Source organism: Nipponia nippon, unplaced genomic scaffold, assembly GCF_047370975.1.
Source record: "Nipponia nippon isolate SJK-2023a ecotype South Korea unplaced genomic scaffold, ASM4737097v1 scaffold_15, whole genome shotgun sequence".
Taxonomy (NCBI): domain Eukaryota; kingdom Metazoa; phylum Chordata; class Aves; order Pelecaniformes; family Threskiornithidae; genus Nipponia; species Nipponia nippon.
The window spans coordinates 3,746,798-3,765,220 of record NW_028262331.1 but is presented as its reverse complement, the minus strand read 5'-3'; the positions used below and the strand labels follow the sequence as shown (position 1 = coordinate 3,765,220).

The 18,423-nt window shown below is 44.8% G+C and overlaps 1 protein-coding gene and 1 long non-coding RNA gene across 8 annotated transcripts in view; one reads left to right on the top strand and one right to left on the bottom strand.

Annotated features, from left to right (window-relative positions):
• The window catches only part of SPNS2 (SPNS lysolipid transporter 2, sphingosine-1-phosphate), a 183,973-nt gene that overhangs the window by 160,853 nt on the left and 4,697 nt on the right, over positions 1-18,423 (top strand). For 5 of the 7 annotated variants that reach the window (XM_087752201.1, XM_087752202.1, XM_087752199.1 and 2 more), the window contains 2 exons: positions 5,756-5,919; positions 6,495-6,577. In XM_087752201.1, coding sequence (XP_087608327.1) covers positions 5,756-5,919; positions 6,495-6,561 — 231 coding nt within the window. In that variant the 3' untranslated portion in view covers positions 6,562-6,577. The remainder of the gene's footprint in view (positions 1-5,755; positions 5,920-6,494; positions 6,578-18,423) is intronic. The other 2 variants (XM_087752200.1, XM_087752198.1) reach the window with 2 other exon arrangements.
• On the bottom strand, positions 13,797-17,998 carry LOC148056291 (uncharacterized). Its single transcript, XR_015703547.1, has 4 exons — positions 17,525-17,998; positions 16,898-17,127; positions 16,430-16,525; positions 13,797-14,188 (listed from the first exon to the last, which is right to left on the bottom strand). It is a non-coding gene; the product is annotated as an uncharacterized LOC148056291 (long non-coding RNA).

Sequence of the window (18,423 nt, the reverse complement as noted above, 5' to 3'; positions counted from 1 at the left end):
AGCATGTTACAGGTTCTAATATTTACAGTATATATGAGGGTGTATAGGCAGCATCTTCCATCACCTGATGGAGATAGTAGATGAAATGTGATACACATTTATGTTTTTTATTGTTCTTCCGTTACCAAGTGCCAACTGCTTGACTGGTGTTCTGTAGCCCTAACGGTGTCACTCCTCCTGTAGAGATCTTCCCCCACATTCACGCTTGCATATGACCCAGATGATGGTGGGTAACATGGGACTTGCCCTTGCAGTCCAACATCTCATGTACGTGTGTCAGGGAAATACTGTGAGGAAGAGAGACCCCAGCCCCTCATCCTTATTATCTGTTTCTTCAAGCAGTAACTTTAGATTGAGGATTTCTCTGGTCCTGGCTGAGCTGAGTAATTAAAAGCCTTTTTCGTAGTGCACAGAAAGGCCAAATCTTTGACAAGGCTGTCAGCTGCAAAAAAAAAAAGCGAGAATGAAGCACCTGGAGACCAATCCACATAGGATTTATCTCCTCATTGCAACGAGCTAACAAGCTTCCCACTTCTGATGACTCAGCAACAGGCAAGATTTAAATCTGCCCTAAAAACCCAAATGAATTCCCATCTATAAAACGCTCTTTGCCAAGGATTCTCAGCCTGTTCTGTTTTTTTTTCCAGACCCGCTGTGCACCTGTCATTTCCCGTGACTTTGGTTAGAAGTGCAGGTTCTCGGTATTTTTGATAAACGGATGTTTAAAGTATGTAAAAGTATCTCATTAAAGAAAGCCCAGAAATCCAGAGCCGATCCTTGTTGCACTCGAGTATTTCAAGCTCTGTCCCATCTGCTCTGTTACTCCTTCTGTGCACTAAAAATCTCATTAAATCTGTGGCTTCTTTCTCTGAGCTGCCAAGGACCCTGTACGCTCCCAATACGGACACAGAGTTTTCGTGGTGCTGAGCACCTTTCAGAATGAGGTGTCCACGTTCTGCACCATGGGGGAATGAGTTCCTTCTCCTGGGACATACCGCCAGGGAAGGGGCCTGTGCTGCAAGGAGATGGGGACAGGGATGCTGCTGAAGGGTGCGCTCCCAACCTGTGGTCCTGTGCCACAGACCTGAACTGGGCACCCCGCATCCCTATGCATTTAAGTACCTGCGCTCTGTCGTGTGAGCCGTGCTCCTTGACTCCACATTCCCTGTGGTACAAGGCATCTCCTGCTGGGACAGGAGGAAGTCCAGTGTTAACTTAGAAATTCCCTGGGCAGACCAGACCTGGCGAGAAAGGCAGTTAAGGACATGAAGAAAATAGACTTGCAACCCTCACCAGGGCAAATGTTGCTCTGACACCAAGAGACGTATGAAGTCCATTTGCTAGCATTGCAAGCAGAACCTTTGATTGAGTCTTAATTTACTGCAGCCTTTTCAAGGCAGCACCACTTATTTAATGCAGCCTGGTAATCCTGGGAGGGGGTACAAGGGCATAAAGAGATGAGCCTGCCACAGGGGAAGCAGTTCAGGAATCCTTGCTACAGGTATTGCTGGGGCAAACAGGGGTACCAGGCACTTATGCAGGGTATTGATATTGTCACCAGCCAAGTATTAAATTCGGGTGTGATCTCAAAAGGACAAATTTAAGATTAACAGGATGTTTTGCTTTTTTTCCCTTCTAACATCCAAACGTGCCAATGTTAAAATTGAAATAACTTTTAGAATATAATTGCTTTTACCTTTCTGTGGCTTTCAGAATATCATAAAATAGTTGGCTTTACTTCCTCTTTTTATAATGTGTTTCTCATGCCATTTAGCACAGTATAAATGTTTGTGCTCCCCCACAGATCTAGCAAATTGTTTACTTTTACTTTATAAAATCCCTTATTTTTGGTCTCTAATCTTCATTTGTATTCATATTAGATTTTTTTTGTTAAATCAAAGAAACCTTTCAGGTGCATCTCTGAATTCAGAGTGGGTGAACCTCAGACCATTGTGGTGACACTGGGGGGTCACAGGGAGTGCTGGGTTAGGGAACTGTACTGAAGAGAGGAGCCAGGGAGAACCTGGCTTGTATCAAATTGGTAATCATGAAAATCAGGTATTTGTGCCAGATGCTGCAGTGGAAATATCCTTTTATGTAGCAAGATTTGTGCCCAAGAGGCAACGTCAGAAATTTAGAAAAACCAAGCAATTGCAGAGGAATTGAGATGCAAGGTAGATGAAATTACAATTTCAAAGTTGATGTTACCGTTACACTGTCTAATTAGTATATCAGTTTAATTTAACCGCTCGTGCTGTTCAGGAGGGACAGTAACACAGAAGCAAGCCATCTTTCTAGGGCTTCAGCCCACCTGAGCTTTTATTACAGCAATAGCCTGTCCAGTGTTCCAAAAAACACAGCACATGCTTCCCAAGAAAGGTAATGAAGTTCCCTTTTTTCCGTCATTGTCTCCTGCACACAGATTGAGACACAGTCAGAGATTTTGGGGTTTTGGATCATGCCCACTGCAGCTGTACTGTTCGTTCTCCAGCAAGCGGGCATTTTCTCTAGCTGGACTCCATCCAGTTGGCCGCCACTGGCTGAACACATGCCATTTGTATTCTGTTGTAAAAATGCCACGAGCTGAAGTTTATTTAGCAAAGTCATTCCTCTTGGTCTCAGATTTCTGTTACACAGTGAGGGAAAAGAAGATGTGAACTTTCATAGTTAGGATGTTATCAAAGACTTCTGATTAGACTGCAAAGCGGCAGCAGAACTTCCTTATTGATTTTCCACCCCCAGGTTTTGGGTAAATGTTTTGAAGTTTTTTGCCACCTACCAATTGGCAGAACAAAAAAAGGAATCCCACACATGACTCCATGCTGAAGAACTGGCACTGGCTGTGCTTGCAACCCCCACTTTTTGTTACTCGTGGTAGAGAGAAGACACGGAATATGATGCTAGATTGGGTCTTGCCAAATCATAGACAACTCAGGATGCTATCATTGCAAGGAGCCTGGAAAACCAAAAATTGGCAATACAGAGCAGACCATTTGGCAGACAGCATGTCGTTCTTGGAGCCCAAGTCTGTAATTATGTCCTGTGTCCTCTTGAGAGGAGATGCCAAAGTTCCAGTCTTAGCAGGTGGCTTGTAACTGAGTGGAGGAAAACAACAAGGAATAGTGGCTGTAAGTTAACAGCAAAAACATACGCATGGGCCCTGATAAACTTCTAGAGTTAAGAGATGCAGACATGGGTGAAGGGATTATATGAAACCTAGATGAGAAAGCCCAGCTGGCTTGGTGGGAAGAATTATACCTTGGATGGGAGGAAACACTGCTTTTTCTAAAACGTGCACTTAAACAATATGTTGGGTTAAAAATGAAAAAGGTAGCAGATTCAATATTAACATGATTTGTTGGTATAAAAGATCAACATGATGTCTTAGATGGGAAGGTGTGGGGCAAGCTGCACTGGGAGTTTTATTTGTAGGAGACTTTACACTTTCTAAGCTGGTTTTAGCTTAGAATGTCGTGTCATCCATAAGAGAAAGCAATCGGGAGCACATGCCTGCCTTTTCATCCTCTGCTGCTGATTTATCCTATCAATTTGTCGAGTGATTTATTGTCTGGTCCTTTTGGAGGATAATTGTATCCATTCCCAAAAATGAAAAGTGGTTTAGAATTTCTAAATTTCTATTTTAGAATAGCCTCAATTCTGGTTATTGCACACAGAGAGGCTGATCGAATGCCAAATTTTGGTTCATAATGAAGAGTAAGGGAAATGTTGGGAATTAAGGTGTCTGGATACAAGAGGGAGCAAATTACCAGCTGAGGTCCCTGCCTTCTGGGTGCAGTGCATGTTCTGCTAACTTCTTCTGAGTGCGTTCTTTACACATTCAAGTCTTGTTGCTATTTTTTAATAAGTCTTTCAGACTAATAGCCACTGTTATTTGCCTTCAGTCTAAGGGCTTTTTTAACCATCAGTTCTCACAAGACTTGTTCATAACAATCCTGTTTTTCCTTGTGTGTGTTACACACTGTGAATAAAGTCCTCTTTGAGAGGACAGGAACACTTCCTTAGCTATATCCCAAGCACTGAAATTTTCTCCTCCTCCTTTCTAGGGCAGGGAATGAAACAGAGAAGTCTGGCTAAAACCCTTCAATTCTTTCTGTAGATAACACTCTTCCAGTGTTTATTCACTCCCCTCTACTTGCGAACGCTCTGTCCTGACAGACAGTCCCCTGCTCTTTTGTGTGCAGCGGTTCCACCTCCAGCATCAGGCTGGCCGCTCCTCCTTTCCGTCACTCGAGCAGGAGCCAGGCTGAGCTGTCAGACAGATGTTAAGGCACTGAGACCCCCAACGCTCCAGAGTCTCCCTGCTAAAGCACGCGTTGCGACCTGTTCGTTTGAGTCCCCATGAGCGTCACCTTTCTGTCACCTTCTGCTGTGCTTGGCCTCTGCTGGGGCATCTCTTCGCATACATTTACCTTCCAGGTCGCTGCAGTCGGCTGCAGGGCTGTGAGCTGGTGATTTCTCCTGCGTGTGACATTTCCTCACTTGATTTTCAAGTCCCTTTAGATTTAAGCCTTGAATGTTGGATTTTGCTTGTAGTTTGTGTCTGACACCACCTTTTTCATTAGCAGTAATGTAGCAGTTTAGAAGTTGCTGCACAAGCTTTGACTATTTCTGGAACCGATTTGCGTGTGTGCACAGCAGTAGGATTTTACGCTGCAAATTCCCTGCAGTCTTTTGGTATAAACTAGTATTTCTGCCTCAACAAAAGGTCACAGATAAAAACAGAGCTGGACATTTAAACACCCAATGCCTTGAGACTCATCTCTACTGCTGCTACCGCTCTGTTGGATTTATGGAGACTAAAGTTTTTTGCTGGACAGTAAATATTAAAATGGGATTGTTTTAGCTACAGACAGTCATTAAATATTACTGAGTTTTAGCAAAAGCTTTTCATAATGAACTAAATACTGCCATTGCATGTCACTGCTCCTTTGTGTAAGTGCAACCTTGTGTTCACTTTCATATAATTATGCTTTTTGGCTGTCGGAAGATGCAGGTTGCCTTAGCCCATGAGCTTGGTGGTGCATGGTTCTTCGGTGCGAGCGCAGCCCCTGTGCGACAGACCTTGTCCGAGCAGGGGGGCAGAGCCACATCTTGCGCACAATTACACTTCAAAGCGCAGCAAGCTCAGGAGGCTAGAAGAGGGAACAAGTACTGTACCTGACACAAGGATAAAACCATATTAGAGTTCTGTTTCTGAAAATCAGATGGGATCTCTGGGTTTTTGTTCTGTGTAAACCATTTCCCCCTTCCCACTCAACACACAGAAATGGAATTTAATACCTCCTTTTGCTGAACGGTAGGTAAGGTGTAGGAGTAAGCAGGGCTTGATAGAAATTGGAGAAGATTGATCTCTCCATCACCTACCAAGCAATGCCGGTGCGGCCCCAGGAGGCTCGGTCAGTACAGCAAGGTTAGACACCCACGCATTCAGTCACTGAAGCAGCCAGGGAGAAGACGAAGGCGCTGTGGGATGAATAACAGACCAGGCCAGGAGAGTGACAGGGAGAGGAGAGCCCTTGCCGAGCCGCTCACAGCGTAAGTTGCCCAGGCTCCAGAGTGGCATGTAGAAGGCTGAAGCATGCAAAGGACATTCAGCCTTTCCTGAACCCACTGTTCCATTTTAAACCTCATGCACATGTTTAGTGGGCAGTTGTTTAGGGAATCCTGTTCTTTTCACCATTATCGTGTCTCTTTTTCATCTAAATAACTAATTCTTTTTGTCCTTCTCTCCTAGATCTCAGACCTGATACGACAAAGCACGAAGGAGTCCCCAGTCTGGGAGTTCCTCAGCTTGGGGTATGCACTCATGCTCTGCCCGTTTGTCGTTGTCCTAGGAGGGATGTTTTTCCTGGCCACAGCCCTCTTCTTCCTAAGTGACCGAGCCAAAGCTGAACAACAGTGAGTAACCTGGCAATTGCAAATGGGGAGGTACTGAAGCCTGTTTTCTGTCTTGAATGTTATGCTTGTACTCTTTCCTTGGTCCTTCCCGGTGAAGGATGTCGGGTTGTGTGTTAAGACCCTCAGCTCAGCAGAGTGCATGAGGCTGCACGAAGCACAGGGGCTTGGGTCATGCTGGCTGGGCATCCTTCACACGCTTCTGCCCTGGTGGATCTCAGTTGTTGGCCATACAGCCTGGAGGGGACACAGTATTTGAGATCACAGGCCCCTTTTACCGTTGCGTGAGCATGCCACAGCCCAGGCCGTCTGTAGTGAGGGGCTGCTGGGTGCTGGAATCAGTGGACTGCTAGGTGAAGAGCAAGAGAGACTTTACAGAGCTTGGTGGTCAACTTTGAGCCCACAGTCCCATCTCAGCCCCCTGTGCCCTGCTGACTACCTCCAATACACAGGAACATCAGGCAAGAAGGAAGAAAGCTGTGTATGTGGGGACATAAATGCTCAAGGGTCGCTGTATTAAAGATAGTCTTTCCTAGTCCCTTATTGCAGCTTGTAAAAAAAAAGCTACTGTTTTTCAGTAAAGAAACCGATTCGGACCACCTCACGGTTGGCAACTACAGTAATTCAGAAGACGCTTCCACATGACATACAAACTTCTGGGGTTAGTCTCTTTCTCATAATTGTCGAAAAATAAGAGTATCTATGTATAATGTCATGCTGAATATGTGGGTAGGTGACTAGTCTGGTGTTGACTGTAAGTTGCCTTTGCCTTTCTCCCACTGGGCGACTGGGAGATGTGCAGACATACAATGCAGACATTAACAGCCTGTCGTAATTCTGCAGACAAGGAGAGCAGAGTATACCTTGCTGTACCTTAAGGAGAAGGGCCCTGGCGTATCACTGTCACTAGACATAGTACAACCACAAGGAAAATAAGGTGTTTGGAGGTTGACATAAGCACGTGAACAGTTTGGGTGATACTTTCTGGCTCACACCATCATGTCGGATGGATGCAAGTTTTGGAAGCAGTGACACAGATGGTGCTGTGGCCCTGTAACAGCAGTTCCGCCTTCCTTTTACTAACACGCACAAATACCAGAGAACGGAAAGGTTTTCTGCCTCCTGGTGCCTTTAGATATATACATTTCCCCTATAATGAGATGTTTAAACGTTGTGGTAAAAACAAGCCCTCATCGTGTATCTTGTAAGGAGGTTAAGTCCTGCACAGCTGAACTTCAGTGTGGCTTTGGAGATGTGACATGACTGATGTGTGCCTGATTTGTTATCTGCATAGAAGGGCTTTAAATTGCAAGAAATGAAATTGGAAATTAGATGTTAGGAAGAACTTCCGAAGAGAAAAAAGAGATAAATGCTACAGCAGATTATTTGGAGAAGACATGAAAGCTGTCCTGTGTTTCTGAAGGCCTCCCTGGCTCGGTCTTGAGGCGGGAAGGTGGGAACTGCTCTCTGGCTGCCTTCCAGTCCTATTGCTGTGATTGTGGACATAAGCTGTACAGGCAAGTCTAAGTGGTGATCACCTGGGGACGTGGCAAGATGAACATAAGTTTCTAGGTGCTCAGGGTGGCTTTCTTTGCTGCAAGGAGCCAAAAGTTCCATTTGGTGACAGGGTAGTGATGCAGTGCAGCAGATGAGATCCCCCTTGTGTAGCCACAGCGTCAGCCATCGCTCAGGGCTCCCAGCTCTTTGTTTCTAGGAAAACTTCGGTGTTTGTCTTCACTGTATTCAGAGGGGAGAGCGCTCGTTCCGCTTACTTATAATTACAGTGGGGATACATGTCCCTTTGCACCACGTGTGTTGCCAGCGTGCCATGATGGCATCTCAGGTGCTGAAGGAGGATTTCAGTATTCGGGTACTGATGAATTCTGGGTCACTCCCATCTTTATCAGCATGTCTGACCCCACCTGGACCTTTGTACTGGGCAATGCACTGTGGTATCCCACCGGTATCGCAGCTCCAGCAGACCTCTCGAGGGAGAGGGCTTTCTCAGGAGGCACTGCAGGTCGCGGGCTGGTCGCTAACTGGTTGACTCTGCTTGGGTGCCAGTGCTGGTGTGTTTTACAGGGTTGCTTTACAGTGCACCAAAACACCAGCTTTGCAGTAGTGTTACACCACAGTAGGTCACATCCCACAGCTCTGCTTTCTCCTGCATAGAAGTCTTTATTTCTGTCTGTTGCTGTCTAGCCTGAGCAGATTGGGTTGTACTCTGTTCACATACCAGCATACCAGCTTCCCAACCCGTCACTGGTCCACTTTTTGAAGAAACAGCCTTCAGACCTGATTTTGTTGCTCTCTCTCTTTCAGCATCCTTCCCGTTCCTGGTCTGTCCAATTTACATTTGTTTAGGAATTTTATATTATTCAGCCACAGATCCTTTGTGTTCCACCCTGGCTCAGATACAGAGGGAGAACTGTTGTCGTAAATAATGGTTAACAAAATAATTTCTCTCAAATGACTCCTACTGCACTGTTTCTGGGATATGCCCACTCCCATGGTAAAAATAGCCTGGCACCCTACAGATTCCTGGAGAGTGCAGCTTATTTCAGGTTTAACACATTACTGAACAGTAAGACAGTATCTTTCATAAGGTTGGCAACTGCGGAGTAAGGCTTCTCTCCCTGCCACGTGCAGCGGTGCCTGCGCTGCCGCCTGGGTCCCGCCTGCCGTTGCCGACAGGTTCAGTGGTCTCCTCGGAAGAATTGATGGGGGAGGATTTGTTTGTTATTAGCTGCACGCTTGCCTGTGAGAGAAAAGGCAACAGAGTATTTTGCTATCAGCAGTTTAAAACTCCATGCTGGACTCCCAGTCCGACGTCCAGCTCCCACCACGACAGGCCATCTGCACTTGGCATTGTCCACCTTTGGCAAGGATAGCTTTCTGCCTGGCCAGTCCTCCCTCATATCCTACCTATTACTTGCTGGGTACGGGAGAATTTCTTTTCCAAGATGCCTTGTTTTCCCTCTGCAGTCAGTCATGCTGCTCAGACAACAGGACTTGGAAATGTGCTTTGCCAAAAGAAATCAATTAACCTGCAGGAATCACGAGCGCTGGTGTCACACGCCAGAGATTAAACCCATTCATCACCAGTAGGGTCAGGGCTCACAGGCCAGATGTCACGGACCTCTCTAATGAACTAATATGGAAGCAAAGAAGTGTAACGCCGCTCTCTGCAGCTCTGCCTATGGAAATCCAGCTTTCCCTGCTTTAATTTCCATGCTTCTGTGAAAAGCAGTTCAGGGTTTTATTGCTGGGATTTTTTCGTTTGTTTGTTCCTTTGTGTACTGGTCTCTGGGCGTTTGCTTAGAGATAATTTCTTCTTCCAGGCAGGACAGAGTATCAGGATAGCAAGCTCTCTTTCCTGTAAAGCTTCCTCCCATTTCCACCATGCTTCCTTTCAAAAACAGAATTTCCAAGCTTTCAGTGCCTCCTGACTTTTTTACGCTACTTTTATCACTGCCACAATTCCTAGCATATTTTGTAGATTACTTTTTTAGCACAGGAATTCCAGTCAATAAGGCTTCCCCTCTCACAAAAACACTCCCGAGGAAAATTTCTTTATACAGCAATCCTTTTTTTTTTTTTTTTTTTAAATCACAATTCTTTTGAAACTATTTTCATGCTGCTTCAGAAGTCTGACAGCTTAAAGAGGCTTTCAGTAAATTTAGGACTAGCAGAGAACATGATACAGTACATCACTCTGTAATATAATCCAGTCATTTTTGGTGCAATTTTTATAACACAAATTTAATCCCACCCTTTCAAAGTGATAAGAGAGAGAAAATGGTTAAGAATGGTTTCTGTAAGAGCCCTTATGCACTAGGAATAACAAATACTTCAGTTCTTTTTTAAACCACTCAACTACAATTCCTGCTGTGATTTTGCGTGACTGTATTGTTGTTCCTTTCCTGTTCTGTAGTACTGCAGTGGAGGGTTAAAGCAGTCGTCTTTGATTTCCAAACATGACTGCACTCTGTACTGTATTTCTGTTACCTGCTTGATGACAATTTGTGAGACCCAAGCTATACTTTGACATCCTCTGGAAGACGCTACGTACAAGTACAGTATCTTGCCATGGCAGAGCCCTACAGAAATGGATCAGAAAGCTGATGACCTTCCTTTTATTCCCTAGCTCGATCACCGATACCTGTGCAGCCCTGGCAGATAGCAGCCAGAAGGCAACTTTCAGAGGTCAGAAGTACTTCAGGTACTTCACTTGTTGGATGTAAAAACTCAGCGCTGCTGAGAATTGCCTCTGTGGTCTGTCTGTGTCCTCTTTCTCGCTCAGAATGCAGATAACTTGAAAAAAACAAAGCTTCACCCTAGAGAGCTGCAGAAGAAATGCCTACATAGGTACTTATTAGAAGCAATGGCTTCACCAGGAATTGGGAAGATTGTACTGGTTTTAGTATGAAAAGGAAAAAAAAAAAAAAAAGTCCTTTCCCCAGGCTGTGACAACTTTTGGGTGCCCGGGCATATAAATCACTGTAATGTAATTAGCGCGTAGCATGATTCCTTCCTGGGCAGTCAGCGTGAGTGTTAAGCATCTGAGGCTTTGCTGAGCGATGATCCTCGGCCTCTGCACGGGCGCAGGCCTGCGGGACCACCGATGCTCTGCATCTGGAGATTCTGCGGTCCGGTCTCCAACAATGGCCGCTCCCAGTTGTTGCTGTGGGAAAACCCAAACTCACCTAGATTTTTCCTGAGAAACACCACCCTGTGCAGGTGTAGAACACTCGATCCCTCAAAGGATTTTTTTTTTTTAATCATTTTTTATTTAGTCCCTGATTTTATACCTGGAAGCATGAGATTTTCTGGTTTTTCCCCATATCCTTTCAGAGGTACAGAAAGATGCACTGGATAGATATTTCAGTCCCTCTCTGCATCCTGCATGATACACGCTGGATATTTTCGCCAAAGATACAGCAATGCAGATCAGGCAGCAGGATGCAACTGCAGTGTGTATCCCTGGTGCAGACGTGAACAGGAATAAATAGCTGCACTGATGCAGCTGGTCAGAACAAAAGAATTTAAGTATTTAACTTGCTACCACTCAGCACTTCAGAGACCTGCAAGCAGAAATGGTTCACCCATTCGTTTATATGGCAAGAATCAGGTTAGTTAAACAGCCCTAGAAGGTTTTTCTTCTGTCCTAAAATTAAAATTTAACATTTAATAAGAAAAAAAAAAAATTACTCTTAACACCTTTGATCAGGTGTGGCAACTCTTGCTAAGTAGCAGTGCTGATTAAGATTTCATTTTAAAAGTCGTGGGTACAAACACTAGAAAGAAAATACTCATTACAGACTAGATAGTGCAAGCCACAAAAAGAACAATCCCTAGTCCATACACCTTTTCTGCTGTCTTAAACATGGCACATCTGCAAATTACATTACAAGAAAAATGAGAATAATCCATTTTCAGGCTCTGTCTTCTGCCTCGCATCAGGCTTATTTTTAGCCTTTTCTAGAACTAGATATAAAATGATCTCCCAGTTCTCCTATTGCAGCAATTTGAAAGTGTCTGACCTTATTTGTGCTTTGCAGATTCTATTATGTGGGGCAGGGAAAGGACTCGCAGTGTTGTCAACCCTCTTTTTCTCTGATTTTTCTGTGGCAGCAGTTAGAGACAGAAAGGACCCATCAAATGACCTCATGTTGTTGCCAGCAAAGGACAGAGTCCCCTCCATTAATGGTGTCACAGGTATTAAACTGGCACGCTAGAATGATACACAGCATGTTCCATTCTGGCAGTTTGCATTAGTAAAAAGAGTATTTCTATGAAATATTTTAAGATGTATTGCAAGGGTTATTTTAAAGAGGCTGGACGCTTGCTGTAGAGAGACATCTCAGTGCAGCATTGAAGCAGAGTTTGAATTTGAGGATTTCAGGGCCAGCAAGTGGATTTCATCAAACAGCTCCCATAAAGGGATATTTGAGGAACAGTTCACTCATTGCTGATATTCAGCTATTTAGGGGGAATAATATGATTGCTTTGTTTGTTTTTTACTTTACAAAAGAAGACCAATAATTAAACATTTCCTACAGTGATGTAAACTCACAATGCTTTCTTAGCCCAGATAAGATGTCCTTGGTCTTTGAAGGCATGTGAATTTACAGCAAAAAGTCCAGATAAGGATGCAGAGGATCTGTGATGATGGAAGAAGAGAGGCAAGGAGTGTGTTCTGGATATCTGAGAGTGGCATGACAAAGATGCATAGACTGCAGATGGAATAAGGTTAGACTATTAGATGGTTTACATGGAATCAAAGGCTTGGGAATATGAAGGGAAGAGGTGGTGAAAATGTAAGTAGTTTTATTATTGCTGGAAAAAGTCTGCTTGCAAAGCTGTTTTTTTTTCTCCCCTGTTTACTAGCCATGTTTGTAACTCCATAAATGGAGCTAGCAAATGTAAGAATGTAATGGCTTGGGACTGGCTGAGTTTTAAATGCTGGTTTGCTTCTTCAGTTGGGAGCTGCTGGTTCCATGCAGATGGAAAATATGGTCTCATATAGAAAAAATACTGTTTTGTTCTGTTGCTTTAGTCAACCTGCGGATTTCCTGCAGGTTAGGTAGGAAGATGTCAAAGGTCAGTTTGGTCGTTCACAGACATTATGAGCTCAGTTGTGGTCCTTACAGAAAGTGCTCACGGCACCTGAAATATGCTGTTCAAGCTAATTGTTGGCAGCGGGAGCTTTGCTTAAGTACAGGCAGAGGGACCGAGCCAGCTGGTGTTGGCATAGCTCTTGCTAACTGCAAGCTGCAGAAGAGGCTGCAGGCAGAACTTCATGGTTCTCCAAGCCCATCAGTTCCCCACATATACTGCCTTTTTGAGGTTAATCTGTGCCACAGAGAAAGGAAAACAATATTCCTAGACTATTCCTAGCTACCTAAGTGCGGTTCTACAGCAAGAATGGAATTTCTCCATGTGCCTGAAGTTATAGGAAGGCAAAGCTTACTTGTCCAAGAGCAGCACCAGATCAAGAACTACTTGGAGTCAGTCCTACTGCTGTCTTGGCTACTGATTCTCTGCTGCGACCTTCAAGAAGTCAGATGCTGTCCCTAAAATGCTCATCAGCAGTAAAACAGGATTAAAAGCACTTGCCCACAAGGTGCGAGGGGCACTTTAACCATATGCTTACAATGGATTCAATATGCCAATTTGCATTGTCATCGCAAAGGACAGTTCTTGGCATGCAGGGACTTTATCACGCAGGAAGATATTTTAAACTCACGCTAAGACAGTTTCTTTGCTAAGGCTGTCCTGGCACAGATACGAAATCTGATCAGATCCCACACAGGTGACTGGAGCACTGAACAGAAGGTAGCCTTCCAAGCCAGAAACCCTTTCTGACACAAGGAAATAGAACAAATCATGAAAAATTCAGCCCTGCTAGTCTGTTTGCTGAAGCCTGTCACGGTCACAGAGCATATTATGAAGGTATTGACTTTTATCAACAGTAGATGACCTCTTCATTTGGAGAAATCTGCAAGGCAGATTTTCAGCAAGCTGTGACTGTGGGTGTGTTAGAGTCATTTACTTGTGGTTGGGTCCTTGGCCTGAATGGCATCTTTTAGTGAAACAGGGACAAAACCATTGGAGTATTGCTTCCAGTGCTTCAATAAGGAGTGTCTTAACTGCTCTGGCTTGCTCATTCCTGAAGTTGCTGCCAGACCACTACCACATGCCAGGCAGGGCTTGCCCAGACTTACAGTGGAGCAAAACAGAAGGAGGGTTCCCCATACCTGGTAGCTTAGAGGTTGGTGAAAAGAGCTGTATCATGAGGCAGTTATTTTGGAGGGTAAGTATGTTTCTAATCAAGTAGCATCAGGAAGCTCTAAACAGAAAATCCTGTAAAGATTTTATTAGATCACACCTGCTTTTTATATCATGTTTTATCCCCTTTCCCGTTCGCTCATGCCAAGAAAAAAGCAAGACCCTCCACTTCCTCTTTCCTCCATTATTTCAGTGGACGAGAGTATGATGTTACCCACATCTTCCATGGCACTAAAAATCCCACCACCTTAATTCTGAGTCCGTCAATATCTAGCAGAATTAGACACACAGGGACGGACTCAGGCACAAAGTTTTGAGAGCTTCAGAGACCCACATCTTCGCTAACTCCAGGGCTCCACATGAGCGTACCAGCGCAGGGCAGTAAGGCAGGCTTGTCTCTGGAGTTCATTTCCATCCAAGTCCTTGGTACCTAATGAGTGCCGTTAACTGCTCGTCTTCACGTCTGTGCTGTTGCAGCTGCCTGGAAAAATAGAAGGAAAGGTTATTGATTTTTCCTTTATGCCAGTTTTGTTCTCTGTCAAGATCTGTGAAAGAGTAAAACTAGAAGCTGACCTATGTTTCCTCCTCTGGAGGCAAATATGCCCAGCACCTAGATTAAATGAACAGATGGAAAATAACTAACAGAGTCTGCGCAGCTTTAAGGGGCCGTACCAAATAGAGAGAAAAAAATGTATTTGCTGTACATGATTACCATATTCTGTTCACTAAACCTACTGACGCGCAGGAAGAAAAGGGGATTTAAGCCAATTCATTTCTTTAGTGCAGCTGGCGGAGCACCTGCCACCACCAGCACGAAGCTCCCGTCGGGCCGTCTCCACGAGAGCTGCTGCTCCATACAGACGGATCCACCCTTTCCATCGCCAGAGGGAAGGGCGGCTCTGTGCCCGTGGCCGCCAGGAAGGCTGCACACAACCAACTCCTGTTTCAGCCTTGCTTTGCAGTGCTCCAGATTTACACAAGCCCCAGGCTTCCTCTCTGGGTAGAAGTGAGTGAGCATAAGCAGCCAGCAGCGCTAAATTAAGCAATGCTTTCCTACTCCGATGCAAGCTACTCCTACACCTGATTCTTTGTTAAATTTTGTTAGCGATCTGCTTAGTGTCCTTTTCCTTTAGCAAACTGACCTCAGCTTCATCAAACAGACCCTTTTCCTGGGAGGCTGGATGAACCTGTCGTGATGCCTCAGGAAGCTCAGTGCGTAGACTATTTTTAGCTGTGCCAGTCCTGTCCCTGTACCACTCACTGGGATCTTTCTAGGTTGATGTATTATTATTGCTCACCTTTCATGCATCTTCACTTTCAGTTACTGTTCTCAGCTGCAGCATACTAGGAGCCTTTTAAATCAAAGCACTGACTTTCTGCAGTAATGCATGTTGTTAATCACGGTTGTCTTGTCCCAAAGTTACCGACTTAACTATCAAAATAGCTTGAGTTCAGTTAAAACAGGACATGCTCTCTGGAAACAATCCTCAATTTGGCTGATCTTACACCCTGCTCAGGAGGTAATAGGTTGTACCAAGGTTTAATGTTCTGCAGCCATTTTTGGGGAGGAGATGGAGGCACAAGTGCACCTAGCAGTTTGTTCACCATCCCAGGAGACCGCTGGTGTAGAGTGGGGAATCACAGCCAGCTCCTTCCAACCGCAGGTGAGAACGGCAACTCTGTATAGTTACCAGAGGACAGTAATGGCCCACATATTTACATTCTGCACTGCTTGGTTAAAAACTCCGCATAGTGAAGGGCACACTTGAACTGGAGTCTCCAGCCTGCTGGTTTTGCTCTTCGTAAAGTGCCTGGCAAAAAGGTGGTGTGTTGTTGGGAGCAGTGTGTTACGCTCACTAGTGTGGCAGACAGCCGAGCTGAGAGAGGGCTCTGCAGTAGGTAAGACAGCTGGGTTTGCTTCTGGAGTGACCAAAGTTACAAGAGAAAGCAGAATAGCCATGAACGACTGGTTTGTTTCAGGGGCAGAAATCTTTGCATGAACTCAGCGAAGTCCTGTTGCCATTGTGCATTACTTAGATGAAACTTTATGCACTTAATGGAGTTTGACTGATTCAAAGTCCTCAAGGGAAATGTGACAAAACCCCAGTGAAACGCAGCTATAAATCGCCCTGTGGCAAAATATTAGTGAGACAAAGCAGTAGGGTCTGCGTAGAGTACGAATGAAGTGTGATAACATATGAGGGGTGGTTGGTTGGGTTTTTAAGGTGTTTCCTGGTCCTGCGGTACCCGTTTGTATTGCTGGCAGGCCAACTGCAATAAGCTTTACATCCTCTTGAAGCTGACTGTGCTTGTGAGGGTGATGACAGTATGCAGACAGCAGTGGAAAATATGAGTGGGGTGGTCTGTAAAGTTGTGTCCTTTTCCCTCCTTCGTTTACGAAAATGTTAATGTGTGTTGGCAATTGGCTTCAGCAAGGATTTCCTTAAGGCAATTGATCCCTGCAGTAACAAGGTGGTGGATGGAGTGAGTGAGTATGTGGAACGTACACTTTCCTGACATTTCTCCCTTTCTGAACCACAGCTGGTAAATCAGGAGGGGGTTATTGTGCAGAGAGAGGACTTGGCCTGGGCCTAAGCCCACTTTGTGCTCCTCTGCCTTAGCGATCTCTTTCCTCCTTCCAGCTGCAACTACACTTGTGCTCTTGTAAATGCCAGGGAGACCACCGTGCCAGTATTACTTCTACCCTAGGATCTTAACTTACCTGATGGACCTGAGTTTGTGTGCATTTGAAGATCGAGAAACCCAGTGTGGAAGGCCTGCCCCAGCTCTCCTACTCCATAATTGTTTTGTCAGTTATCTGCGGGAATACAGCGATACCAATAGCACGAGCCAACCTCCTGTGCAAGTAACCTCCTGTGTTCATTTATCAGTCGAAAAAAATTCACTGTTACATCTGAAAGTCATACAGATGTGGTGCTACAAAAATTATAATCCTTAGCCTCTGTTTTTCTTGCAGTTTCAGACAGCAACATTAGATCTGAATGCCACTGATGAGGTTCAGTAGCGGGATTTGCAGAATGCTGCACCTGGCTGGGCTGCTAATCATCACCGATACACAGGTGGAGTGTGTCATTGGCTCTAACGCTTTGATGCGAAAAAAAACCCTTTAGCTAGCTGTATCTGAAAGAGATTTGTTTTTCATAGATTTAAGGCCATAAAGTCTCATTACCTTTCAAGGATGTCTGTCCATGTAAACATTTCATCACCTAAAATTTCTGATTTCAGCGTGGCCGTTTGGAGAGGCCTGCCCCCCAGCAACGTCTGAGAAAGTTCAGGCAGGGAGGAATCTGCCGAAGGGTGCCATTAGCGACTGTTATGTTGGTATCTCTTCCTAAAGCGCTGCTTCAGACAGGCACTTTATAGCATATTGCACGGTACTTCAGAAATACAGAATTCTCTCTGGTGAAATGAAGGAGGGAGAAGGATCCTTAATCACAGGCAGAGGTTGCTGCTAAATACAGGGATCTAGCTGCCCCTGTAGCCCCAACACTCTTGTCTTCTGAATGAGCTCTTGCTCGTCAAAAAATGAATTATTTGCAGGCTAGAAGGACCCCACCGAAGCATTTTATTGTTGGTTGTAAAAGTTAAGTGATGTTAAGTACATCAGGCTGTAAAAATTAGGACATTATTTCCTAATACGCTTCTCTGGTACAAAAGCCAGAGCCTGACTTGTTTAGATAGCAAGAAAACAGGGCTTTTGGAAAGCTACAGGATACTGAAATGTGTGTGTTAAGTTATGTATGAAACTTAACATTAACTGGTGTTGACAGCATTCACAAAAGCTTTATATACGCACGGCCTTTCTCTTGGAGTCTTGTGCGTGGTGGTGCCGCACACGCTGGCCTGCAAGCTGCCCTCCTTGACAGCCCCTTACTTGCTTGAGTTTGAGCTCACGAACAGAGCTGATAAAGTCATGGAGCTCACTCATTCGGTGGCCTGTATTTTATGGAAGGTCAGTGGGACGTATATCCCGCCGCTGCTGCTCACAACTTCCCCCTAAACGGCTGGAGCAGGTGCAGCTGAGAAGGGAGCTCTGGGTTTTATTCTTGCTGGCACAGGGTGGAGCAGAGCATTCTTGGCTTGGAGGTGGGCAGCAAAAACTCTTTCAGAGGCCTCCTAAGGCCCAGATTGTGGTGGGAACTGTACGGCAGTGCTGGCTGTACCACAAACTGTAATCTCCAGTATCTGCTGGCTTGGTGACCAGCTAGACTGAAAGGGACAGAGCGTTTGGAGAATCATCTCTGCACAATTCCCGAAACAAAGTAGGGTAGAGCTGACCTGTAAAGATCCTGGCTACTCATCTGTTCTCTTAAATTCATCTTCTTTTTCTTATGTAGTTCTCTAACCAGCTGAGGTGCTGTGAAATTAGATCCATTTTACATAGTATAAATATTTAACAGCTCTAGAGCATGTAGTTTAATATTAAACAGACAGTCTTATAAATACTTCAGAATTATAGATGCTGTCACACTGCATGGAAATGGTTTGATAGCATCTAGGAGAAATATTTAGGTTTGACAGGGGAGGAAATGATGGGGTTAGAGGGAGTCAGCCACATTTTTAACTGCTGGAGGAGCCCGTAAAAACAACTAAAAAAGTTGTACAGCTTCTGTTCTTGAAAGGCAATTTGGGTAAGTTTCCTCCCCCTCAGGAAATAACAGAGTGGTTCCCACCCCGTTCTCTTTAAGGAATGAA